The sequence below is a fragment of the Echinops telfairi genome, unplaced genomic scaffold, assembly GCF_000313985.2.
Source record: "Echinops telfairi isolate 266 unplaced genomic scaffold, ASM31398v2 ScPeMD7_70;HRSCAF=299, whole genome shotgun sequence".
NCBI lineage: Eukaryota > Metazoa > Chordata > Mammalia > Afrosoricida > Tenrecidae > Echinops > Echinops telfairi.
This window is the reverse complement of record NW_022103968.1, coordinates 71,878,864-71,891,406: the sequence shown is the minus strand read 5'-3', so window position 1 is coordinate 71,891,406 and position 12,543 is coordinate 71,878,864. Positions and strand designations below refer to the sequence as shown.

Below are 12,543 nucleotides of genomic sequence, written 5' to 3'. Positions count from 1 at the left end.
TCTGCCAGGCATATTGACAGTAAGGAGGAAGAGGAGGGAGGCCAGCGCCAAAGGGACCCACCTAGGCTCAGAAGAGGGCCCAGGCAGGGAAAGTGTGGCAGCCGTGGGCCAGGCAGCAGCTGGGGTCCCTTGAGTATTTTCAGGAAGAGGGAGGAGGGATGATTATGACAAAAGGACAATGGGGAGACCCCTCCCCAAGGAGAGTCTTGTCCCTGAGAATCTGGTGGTCACTGTGAGTCCCAAGGCTGGGGGCATTAAGGAACTCTGAAGGCCTAGGGGGATAATCTGCTGGCTACTAAACACAGGGTCAGTGGTTCAAATCCACCAGCTGCTCTGAGGGAGAAAGATGAGACTGACTCTTCCTGTAAAGATTTACAGTCTTGGGAACCTAGGGCAGTGGTTCTCAACCTTCCTAAGGCCTCGAAGCTTTAATACAGTTCCTCGTGTTTGGTGACCCCCAACCATACAATTATTTTCATTGCTACTTCATAACTGTAATTTTGATACTGTTATGAATCATTATGTAAATATCTGATATGCAGGATGTATTCTCATTGCAAAAACAATATGTAATTATATATGATGAAATATTTATTTCTAATTACAAATAAATGAAGCTTTGTCTTGAATCATAGTGTAGCATGGATAACAAACAGTAGGTACTCCTATGTTGACTTATCTGCGTGTGGGCAGAACGCCTGGAGACTAGAGGAGTGGTGTCTCGGTTCCTAAGTTTTCCGATGGTCTTAGGCGACCCCTGTGAAAGGGTCGTTCGACACCAAAAGGGGTCGCGACCCACAGGTTGAGAACCGCTGCCCTAGGGAGCAGTGGTAATCCGTCCTCCAGAGTAGCTAGCTGAAGTCTGCCTCCCTACAGCTTGTTGCCGGGATGCTACTGACATCTAGTGGTCAGAGCTACGAGCGGACAGTCCACAACGCCAAGGACGGCGGTGACAGTCAAGATGTCCCAATCAAATGCACCGGTGATACACAGAAAGCACGGTAAGTAAGGTGGGGGGAGGGGGGTCCCACCGAGGGGCCCACCTTGCTCAGCATATGTGGGGTACAAGTGGTGGAGAGAGGGGGCGAGAGCGCTGGATGGGAAGGGGCAGAGGCGCCACATTTGCAGCCAAGGGCGCGTTTGTCGCACACCACGTGGAGGGAAAGCCTTCAAAGCAGAGGTGGAGAGTGGCGAAAGGTTCGTAGGGGGAAGACAGGGAGGTGGCCAAGGCCAATAGGACCAGATGCTGGGAGTTGACGAGGCAGTAGGGTGGCAGCGGAGGTTGAAGCCAGGGGGCTGCGCGGGGGAGGGAGTGGGTGGAGGTGATGGTGGGGGGAGGTGGCAAGGGGAGTCTGGGGACGGGGCTCCAGTGGGAGAGAAGCGAGGGGGTCAAGCAAGTTACTCCTTCTCACGCTCCTGACTCAGGCCTGGGTACAGCAAAACTCCTCAAAGTCCTTTTAAGTGAGAGAAGACGTGAGGCAGCCTATGAGCCCGTGCGTGCGACCACGCGGGAGGGGCCCAGTTGTGCCAGGTATGCGGTGGCACCAACAAGCGTGCTCCGGGCCCACCCGGCCAGTTCCAGAGCCTGGAAAGCCCAGGAGAAGCTGCGCACGTGGGCGCGAGCCCGTCTTCGAGGCGCTAGGTCTGCGACGGGGACGACAGGTGGGGATCTGGCAGCCTAGAGGACTAGGTTTCACTACGGAGGTGGCCTGGGGTCAGGAAGGCCGGCCTGGTGGGCGGGGCTTGAGGCGGGACGCTGACCTTCCGAGCGTGGCCGGAGGCGGGGTAAATGGTGGGCGGGGCGGGGGCGCGGCCGGGCCCCGGGCGCTGGGAGGGGCGGGGCCAGGGCGTGATGCCTACTTAAGCGGCTCAGGGGCGCGCGCGCGGTCCCCGCGCCATGGCTCTGAGACCAGTCAGCTCCCTGTTGCGCGCCGGCGCCCCGCGCGTCGTCCGGCTGTCCACGGCCTCCGCGGCCCGCGATCGCCCGGCCGACACCCCGCGGGCGGTGGCAGGAGGCGAGGCGGCGGAGAGCCCGCGGCGGCCGTTCCCAGCCGTGGACTTCAGCAACCCGCAGGAGGCGTACCGCAGCCGTCGTACCTGGGAGCTGGTGCGCAGCCTGTTGGTGCTGCGTCTGTGCGCCTCGCCCGCGCTGCTGGCGCGCCACGAACAGGTGCAGGGGGCGCCCCGGGGACGCGGAGCGAGCGGCTGGGGGCACGGGCAGTGGGGGGAGCCGGCTCTGGGACCTAATGGATTGCCCTCCATCTGAAAACGGCTCTGGCGGTTGAGTACTCCGTTGTTAACAGCAAGATGGGTAGTTGGATCCCACCCAGGGCTCCTAGGGAGAAAGCTGGGTCTGTAAAGATTACAGCCTCGGAAACGCGGAGGGGCGTTTCGACTCCATCCCCTTGGGTCTCTGTGAGTTGAAAATTGATTCAATGCCAACCCACGACAGCGAAACGAAAAGATCAACGTGACTTTTCGGATATAGGTTGTTGATGAAACTCAGTGCCACGAGTCGTGCTCACAGGAGAACTGCCCCTGTGAGCTTCTGAGGCTGCAGCTCTTTATGTGAGTGAAAGCGCAGTCCTTCCTCGGCAGGGAAGGTGCTGCCCGACGCACTCTCCTACAGTGGCTCCATGTAGAACGCGACTCTTGCCTGGCCCTGTGCTGCCAACCCCCCTATTGTTGTTAGGCTTACGCCCACTTGAAGGCTGCAACCACATCCTCGATTTCCCGGACCCTCTGCTTTCCAGTCAGCTTGACGTCCTTCTCCAGGATGGGCTCTCTGCGTGTCTAAAGTCCATGAGATGAAGCCTCGCCATCCTCCGTTTTAAGGAGCATTCTGGCTGTACTTGTTCTTGCACTTCCAAAATGTGTTTGCATTAAATATTCGTCACCAGCACCATAATTCCTTCTTCTGTCTGCCTGTTTCCCTGCCCAGCTTCCACATATGTGTGGAGTGACTGAAAAGACCATGGCTTGGGTCAGGCACACCTTAGCCCTCAAGGTGACACCCTTGCTTTTTAACACGCCGTGGAGGTATTTTGCAGCAGACTTGCTTACTGCAGTGTGTCCTTTGAGTTGTTCACTGCTGCTTCCACAGGCACCTACTGTGGATCCAAGTAAAATGAAACCCTTGGCAACATCAGTAATTTAGCTGTCGGTCCTGATGTTGCCTATGGGCCCAGTTGTGAGGACTTGACTTTCTGTGTAATTCATATTGAAGCCTTCAATTTTCATCAGTGAGCGCTCCAAGGCCTCTTTACTTTTAGTGAGCAGGGTTGTAACTTCTGAAGATCTCAGAGCCACCTAGTCCAGTGGTTCTCAACCTTCCTCATGTCACGACCCTTAATACAGTTCCTCATGTGGTGACCCATCAACCATAACATTATTTTCGTTGCTACTTCATAACTGTAATTTTGCTACTGTTATCAGTCGGGCAACCCCTGTGAAAGGTTCATTCGACCCTCAAAGGGATCACGACCCACGGGTTGAGAACCACTGCTTCGGTCCTACTGTCTGGTTCTTCTTGGTGGAGCCAAGGGTCTCAGATTATTTCCTCAGCATACGGAGGGAGGGAGTCTGGTAAAAGGATACAACCTTGCCCCACATGTTTCCTGGTTTTAAACCATGCAGCATTCCTTTATTCTGGTGTAAGGACTGCTTCTTGGTCTGTGTACATAGTCCACATGAGCACAATGAAGCATTCTGGAACTATGTTATTAAGCCAAATTAGTATTCTTAAAACACGGCATGGGAGGCAGGGGGAAATAGGGAGCTAATAACAAAGAGTACAAAGCAGAAGAAAATATTCTACAATTGATTGTGGTGATGATTATACAACTCTTCTTGATATGAGTGCACTATTGAAGGATATCATTTGGATTATGTCTCAATAAAACTTTATTAAAATTAAATGAAAAAACACAAAGCAGACCCATTGCTATGGAGTCGATTCTGACTCAGGGTGAGCCTATAGGATGGACTACAAAGGTTTCTGAGACTGTCAACCTTTCCAGGAGCACACAACAGTGTCTTTCTCTTGAGCAGCACCTGAGGAGTACCCACAGGATTCCTTGTGGTTGTTAGGTGCCATCACGTCAGTTCCAACTCATAGCGCCCCTGTGTACAAAGAAGGAAACACTGCCTGGTCCTGCTGCATCCTCACAGTTGTGTGTGGGCCTGTGGTCGCAGCCACGTGTCAGCCCATCTCCTTGAGGGCCGTCCTCTCTTTCACTGCCGCCCCACTGAGGTCCTTCTCAAGGGACTGGTCTCTCTTGAGGGCACCTTAAGGGTAGCTATTAACCCCCTGTTGTTGAGTCCATTCTAAGTCAAACCAACTCTGTAAGATGGAGTAGAATTGCCCCTGTGGGTTTCTAAGATTGTAAATCTTTATAGGGGCAGGCAGTCTCGTCTTTCTCCCTTAGAACAGCTGGTGGGTTTGAGCCACTGACCTTGTGGCTAACAGCCCAATGCCTAACCCACTGAGACACCAGGGACTCCTTAAAACAACTGAGTGAGAGCAGACATCAATCGACAGCCTCCTGGATTGAGAACCATCTGTGGGCCTTGGAAGCCTTGGAGCTGAGGGTGGGATCTGGCACTCAGCTTACAAGGGGGGCAGGGGGAAAATGGGGTGCTGAGGGGGCACGTCTATGGAGGGACGCATCAGCTCCTCCAGCCTTGGGACCTGGTCACAGGGCATTGCCCAGGAGGAGACTGACTAGAGGGGAGGGGCTTTTCCCAGGTGCTCCTTCATAGCCTTCAGTGCCCTGGGGACCCATCAGGGCCCTGGTCGTGTGAGGCCCTCTGGGCCCCCTTGTGGGGGAGCTAGCTTGTAGCTATTGGGCTCCTCCTCTAGCCAGAGACCTCAGTGCACGATGCTGGAGCTGAGTGAGAGGAGACTGGGCCCTGGGTCAAGACAGGGCTCAGCTGGAAGGAGACGCTGCTTGTTCCCCCTCAGCCTCCTGTGACACCTGAGGTCGGGCCAGTCTTCCTGAGAGCACCAGGCAGCCCTGTGGTGGAGACCGTGGGGCTCTTCATGGAGCCGAGGGAAGAGGCCCTCCAGTCGTTACGCTGGACTGGGTGCATCTGAGACCTGCCCTCGTGGTGCAGTCTTTCATGAGTTGGGCTGCTAATTGCATGTGAAACCACGGGCGGTTCCACCCTGTCCTTGTGAGGTCACCGTGAGTCAGCATCAACTCAATGGCAGAGTTTGATTTTGATTTCTTTCCAGTAAGCAATCTTTTTCTTTTTTGACAAGGATTAGGAACATCCATGAGCAGAGTCTCTGGTTGGAAGAGTCAGTGGAGAGAAAGGCAGTGGAGGGACCATGGTGGCCGTGAGGTTCAGATGGGTCGGGAGGCATGGCAGGGGACGGGCCCAGCCTTGCCACCCTGGCTCTGCAGAAGTCCTTGTGAGAGTCTCTTCAATGACTGCTGCCCTCACCAGTCTCAAATTGAAAGTGAAAGAGCCTGGAACCCAGCCAAACGTCACCAAGAGGCTGCCCAGGGAAACCGTTTGGCTGGCTCTCAGTCGCAGTCAAAATAGGGAATAAGCACACAAAAGCAACTAATGCTCCAGAGTTAAAGGTATCCCTGAGGGGTGACCTGGAGAAGGGGGTGTGGGGGGAGAGGCGGGAGGGCAGCCTCTGAGCCCAGGACTGGGTGCAGGACCCTCGGGCCTGTGGTTGTGGAGTTGCTGTGCCATAGCCAGCTCTGCCTCCTGCCCCTGGGAGGGGCCTCAGGCAGCTCTTTAAGTGCATCTTAAGCTCTTAATGGGATACACCCCCACCCCACACACACACACCCCACCACCCCCACACCCCCACACCCCCACCGTGGGATACAAGGTGAGGCCCCACCTCCTGCTGCTGTTTGAAATAGAGCATGAAGGGAGCCTAGCCGGTCCCTGTGGAAACTGTGGCCCACCGAACTCCCATCTTTGCTACTGCGTGGCCCCTGCCTGACAGCGTCCAATTGTGGTTATCCCCCCAACTCGCAAGTCTCTGAGAGGCCTGCCGGAGCTGGCATGTAGGACATGGGGGCTCTTTTCCAAAGCTGAGCAATGATTTTCAGGCCCCTGATCCTGCCCTAAGGAGTCCTGGTGGTACTGTGGGTTATGCATTGGGCAGCTAACTGAAGGATCGGCAGTTTGAACCCATCAGCTACATCTTGAGAGAAAGATGAGGCTGCCTGCTTCTGTAAAGAGCTATAGTCTCAGGAACTCAAGAGGGCAGTTCTCTCGTGTAGGGCCCATGGGCATTGGGATCAACTGGATGCCAGTAGGACTGGTGTTTTGTTTTGTTGGTATTGGGTGCTATGGTAGCACTGTGGGTTAAGCATTGGGCAACTCACTGACAGGTTGGTGGCTTGAAGCCACTAACCACCTTGCGGGAACGAGATGAGTGTTTACTTCCATAAAGATTGACGCCTCGGAAGTCCTACGGGAGCAGTCTCTGTCCCTTAGGGTCAGTGGGCATTAGAATGGACCCAATCGTAGTAGAATTTTAGTTATTCACTGTCCAGATGGGAGCCCTAGTGGCTGAAACACGTAGCTGTAAGCACTAGATGAATTGTGGAACCCCTAGCTGCTCTGTGGGAGAATGATGAAGCTGTCAGCCGGTAAAGACTGACAGCCTGGGAAATTCCCTGGGCTCTTCTACTCTGCCCTAGAGGGTCATGATGGGTCAGGATTGATCCTGCCCTGCCCCTCATGTGAGGTGAGCTGTGGGCGGCTCCAGGCCCTCGTCTCTCTCCTCCTCGTCAGCACAGTGTACCAACGTCATCAGATATTGCGTAAGTGCTGACCTAGGATAGGGGTCATGGCCTGCGGCACCCTCATCCCCAGGAGCCCACCAGGATGTGACTCAGTCGGCGAGGATGAGGTGATCAAGGTTCCAGCCTCCTTTGGCCTGGGCTGGGCTGGACTGGGCTGGGGAGGGGCTGGGCTGGGGCGGGGCTGGGGCTGGGGCTGGGGCTGGGCTGGGCTGGGCTGGGCTCCAAATGAAGGTGGTGGACTCACTCCTGGGGTTCCTTGGAATTGTTGTCAGTCGTGAGGTGTTGTTGAGTCGGTTCTACCCTAAAAGTAGACCCTTCCCCGTCCTGCGACATCCTCCCCATCGTGATGCCGGAGCCCACTGTTGCAGCCACTGTGTCACTCCTCTTGTGGAGAAGTGCCCTCCTCTTTGCCGCTGCCCCTCTGCGTGCCCAAGCCTGATGTCCTTTTCCAGGGTCTGGTCCCCCTGACAGCAGGTCCCCAGTCCATGAGACGAAGCCTCATGGACTGATGGTTCTTTCAAGACAGATGTGCCCCCTGCCGGCTGTCCCTGGCACTTTCAGTGCTCTTGTCTGGCATCACCATTTACATGCCCAGTTCTAGAGGGGAGTTCTCCAGGAACAGTTCCCGTCTCCCGAGATGGCCCCTGAAAGGAAGGATGTGTGTTCATTAGGGTTGAGGAATACCAGGCTGTCAGGGGTAGCAGTGGACACAGGCTTCCTGGCAGAGTAGAGGCAGGGGCTGAGGGGACCTGGGTTGCCTTGGCCTCCCTGTGGTCATTCTTCCCAGTCCCAGGAGCCTCCATGCATCCCAGAACTGTCCCTCATTCCTTTTCTGCCCTGGCTTCCTCCATCACGTTCTGCCTCCAGGGTCACTGCCGTCTGCCACTCCTCTTCTCTGTCTCTTGAGGTGTGACCTGCTCTGAGATCCCGGCCCCCACCCCCAGGGCACAGGGTCCTCACCTGCATGGACCCCTTGTTTCCCATCCCAGAAACTGTGCTTGCTATCTCAGAGGTGCGAACAAAAGGCTTTGGGGCATTTGGAATGTGCTGGGGAAAGTGTCAAACTCCTCTTGAGTGAATTCTAACTCATAGTAACCCTTTGGACAGTAGAACTGCCCTTATGGGTTTCCCAGGGAGGAAATCTCCACATGAGCAGAATATCGCATCTTTCTCTCGCAGAGCAGCTGGTGGATTATACTGCTGACCGTGGAACCCACTACAGCAGTGGTTCTCAACCTGTGGGCCGTGACCCCTTTGGGGGAGTCGAACAACCATTTCCATAAGGGCCGCCCGATTCATAACAGTAGCAAAATTACAGTTATGAAGTAGCAACGAAAATAATTTTATGGTTGGGAGGGTCACCACAACATGAGGAACTATACGAAAGGGTGGAGGCATTAGGACCGTTGAGAACCGCTGCCCTACACCATTAGGGCTTCTTAGAAAACCCAGTGCCATCAGATCAAGTCCAAGTCATAGTGACCCTGTGTGAGGTTTCTGAGGCTACAAATCATCACAGGAGCAGACAGCCTCATCTTGGTCCCTAGGAGCAGCTAGTGGGTTTAAACTGTTGACCTTGTGTTTAGCAGCCCAATGCTTATCCTACCTATAGCACAGGACACAACCATTAGAGCAGCCTCCAGACACCAAAGGCAGCTGTTTTTCACCTGCCCTAGCCGAACACACTCAAGTCCCTGCTTGTGGAAGGTGGGACTTCCCACCACAGACTTGCATAGGCAGGTCACTGACTTCCTGTCAGGGGGATTTCCCTGTAGCCACTGCAGCTCACTTGAGCTCCCAGAGGTGTTCTTCTGAATGTATTCACTCTGTAGCATAGATAAAACCAGAACCCCAAACTCAATGCTGACTCATAGCGACCCCACAGAACAGAGTAGAACTGCCCTCTAGGGTTTCTGAGCTGTCAGTCTTTGCAGGAGGAGACAACCTCATCTTTTTCCTTTGAGTGGCTGCTGGGTTTGAACTGCTCAAAGGGTTAGTAGCCCAGCCAGAATAATAAGCAGAGTAAGGCACCCTCATGGCGTAGTGGTTACACGTTGGGCAGCAAACCACAAGGTCAGCAGTTCAAAACCACCAACTGCTCTGTGGAAGAAAGATGAGGCTTTCTGTCCCCTTAAGATTCACAGGCACAAAAACCCACAGGGAAACTCACAGGTGTCCTAAGAGTCGCTAAAAATTGGAAGCAAGGTGATGGCATGAGTTTGAAGTTTGGGAAGGCCAATGCTCCCATCCTGGGAAGCTGCACCATACCATCCTACCGTCCTCCTCTCACTGGGTCCAGTCATGGTGCAAATCCAGAAACCACTTGCCATCAAGTTAGCATACTTAATAAGTGCTGGTGGAATTGCAGAATTGTACAACCACTAGGGGAAACAGTATTAAACAAATCCTTAAACAAATGCAAATACAAATACCTTATGATTATGCAGTCTTTCTAGTCAGTCTATATCCTACGAAATAACGAACAAAACACCAACAGACAGATGCACAACCATGTTTATTGCAGAAACTTCTATCATAGCAAAAAGATGTAAACCATCAAAAACCCTGTCAGTAGAAGCATGACTAAGCAAATTCTGGTCCATTACTCACGACGGAAAATTATGCATCCTTAAAAACAAGGATGAGTCTGTCCGACTGCCCGTGACATGGGCAAAATTGGAAGATCGTAGACACAATGAGTCAGCCTTATAAAGATGCAAATTTTATGACTCCATGATTCTAAAGGAAAAAATTAAAATGATTTTTACATCAAAAGACAAGACTTTAAAAACTACAAGGCCAAGATCAGAGGTAGGGTGGGGGAAAAGGGGAGAAGGAAGGGACAGGAAGTTAGGGAAGGTAAGAAAAGGGGAGGGGGAGGAAAAGAAGGAAAAAAAGAACCACATATACTATTTTTGTTTTTATAAAAACCAGTTCAGTAGTCCTTTAATAATATGATAAAGTTAGAAAGAAATTATCTCTTTCTCTGCCTGTTTCTGTCTTATAAACAATTTTATTGGGACATAATCTGAATATCATACAATGCAATAGTTCAATCAATATATGGGGGTTTAATAGGAAACTGTCACTGTTTTGATGACATGAGCAGTGTAACTACCTAGAACCTGTTTTCCTTTGTATATTTACATTCCACAAATGAAAGGGAATAATATGGAAAGAACGACAGAGAAAGGAAAAGTGAGAGAGGTCACAGCCCCTTAAAAAAAAATCTTCAAATGCATTACTCCTCGGACCTACACACCGATCCGAGCAATTATAAAGGAGAAGAAGTAAAACTGAAACTGACAGGCTGCTTCCACACAAACAAACAAACAAAAAGGCCCCGATCAGAGTTGAACCTCACTGTGGGGCTCAAAGACTGCTTATTCTGGCCGTAGATTGCCAGGCCTTTGTTCCAAGGTGCTTTGGGTAGTCTAGAACCACCAACCTTTTATGAGCACAGTGACCCAGGCACTGCTTGCACTCAGAACCCAAGCCAGACCCCTGCTGTGGAAGTCCATTCCAACTCCTAGTGACCCTATAGGACAGTGTCCATCTGCTCCGTGGGGGTTCTGAGGCTGCAAATCTGCATGGGAGCAGACTGCCTCATCTTTCTTCCTCTGAGCAGCTGGTGGGATTGAACCACCAACCTTAAAGTTAGCAGCAAAATGCTTTATTGACTGGCCACAGCTTTCTCTGAGAGGGACCTGATCAGCCTGTGCCAGCAATAATAATGAGCACCCCTGGCATACTGAGGGGCCCCGGGTGGTGTTGGGAGTGGGAGACCGCATGGAGGTGGTTCCAGCTGCTATGAGTGGGGCCCAAAGTTGGTCCTTCCCCAGAAATACAAGGCTACAAGCCCAGTGTTGGCATGTGCTCTGGGGAGGTGGTGGGTTCCATGGGGAGGGCTGGGGCCAGGACAGTGATGGTTTCTGTCTTACAGCTGCTCCATGTGGCCAGACGACTGCTGGGCCAGAGGCTGTTTGACAGACTCATGAAGATGACATTCTACGGGCAGTTTGTGGCTGGTGAGGACCAGGAGTCCATCCGGCCCCTGATCCAACACAACAAGGCCTTTGGGGTGGGCTCCATCTTGGACTACGGCGTGGAGGAGGACCTGAGCCATGCGGAGGCTGCACAGAAAGAAATGGAGTAAGCCAACAACCCCATGCCCTCGCCCTCCCTGTGCCCAAGCTGCACACACCACTGGTGGTCAGCCAAACGCCAGGCTGGGGCCCCTGGTGATCGGTGGAGATTTGTCCAGCTTCTGGGCTTCTTCAACCTTGACAAGGCTAGGAGAGCTTGGGCCCTCTGGAGTGCCTGCCTGGGCTTCTTGTATTCATGTGGGCAGCTCTGCGACAGCCAGGACAGGGTCTGCAGAGAAGGGCCATGGCCAGGTCTGGCCCCACCTGACCGGCCAGCTAAGCCCGGCATTCAAATTTTCCAGTGGTTGGAAAGGATTAAAAACAAGGAGATTTTGCAACACTGGAGAACAAAATGAAAACCAAATCTCACTGCTGGTTTAAAAAAAAAAAAAATCTGTCCACCCGCTCTCCCCACCCCTACCCCAGCCATGCCCATTTGTTCCCAGTGGCCAGGGTTGCCGTGGCCTGGCAGGGCAGTCTCAGAGCCACTGTGGCAGAGACCGAATGACCTTTCAAGGTTGAAGATACTAGGAGTCCCCAAGGTTCATTAAAAACTCACTGGAAAGTTCATAGAATTTTCCCATAAGCTTTTTGGAGACCCCCTCACAGGGGCTCTCTGGCTGTTTACAGGGAATGTTTGGCACCCCTACATTCAGAAGATGGCTCCCCAGCCACAGGGATTCCTGAGCAGCGCCGTAAGTGCTGTTGAGTCAGCTCCAATCCAGGGACCCCATGCACAGCAGAGCAACACAGGTCCTGCACCATCCTCACAATTGTTCCTATGCCTGAGCGCAGGGCCAGAGACAGGCTCTTAAACTGTCCCTGGAATGTGACTTGGGCGCTGTTGTCTGCTCCTGACTTGCCCCCAGGGGCAGTTCTTTACCTCCTACTCTGTGCCCCTCCCTTGGGCGATAGAACACCAGCAGGGCTGACTCAGGGAAGTCCCAGGCAGACCAGCCCATCCCTTGTAAAATAAAACTTTCTTGGTAGGTGCTTCCTAATTGATAGCCACCCATGCACGATGGAAGGAAACCGCACCCGGTCTTGCACCATCCTCCCAGTTGTATATTGGAGTTCACTGCTGCAGCCGCTGGGTCAGGCCAGCTCATCAAAGGGCTTCCTCTGCTCCGCCAAGCATGGCAGCCTTCTGCCAACCTGCCCAACGTCTGTGAGATGGCATTTTGCCTTCCTGGCCTCCAAGGACCATTCTGGCTGGGCTTCTTCCTAGAGAGTTTTGTTTGTTAGGTCTTGGAAGGGACATGGTATGGGGGCAGGGGGGAGCCTCAGATCCTTCTTGCCACTGTGGGGTCACTATCTTTCCTGTTCTCCTGGAGTGGGAACTGTCTTGTCACCTCCATCCCCCAAACACAGAGCCTGGCCTGGGAGCATTGATCCACAGGTGGGGCTGGAGGCACTGGCCTGAGGTTACCAGTGGCTGGTGATCCTGCCTGGATACAGTCAGAATGTGCTCCTGACCTCTGGGAAGTGGACTGGCCACTGACCTCTGGCAACCCCTTTGATTCCCAGCTTTGAGCCCTGGCAGCAGGGAGTCTGATGCACGTGAGGCTGTGGACAGGCTAGTTGTGTAACCTACCCTGGGGTTCAAGGGGTGTGTGTGT

At 53.3% G+C, this 12,543-nt stretch overlaps 1 protein-coding gene across 1 annotated transcript in view; it reads left to right on the top strand.

Moving 5' to 3' along the window:
- Nucleotides 1–2,064: 2,064 nt before the first annotated feature.
- The window catches only part of LOC101650834 (proline dehydrogenase 1, mitochondrial), a 28,260-nt gene continuing 17,781 nt past the window's right edge, over nt 2,065–12,543 (top strand). The window contains exons 1-2 of the mRNA XM_004701195.2: nt 2,065–2,170; nt 10,723–10,931. Coding sequence (XP_004701252.2) covers nt 10,774–10,931 — 158 coding nt within the window. The 5' untranslated portion in view covers nt 2,065–2,170; nt 10,723–10,773. The remainder of the gene's footprint in view (nt 2,171–10,722; nt 10,932–12,543) is intronic.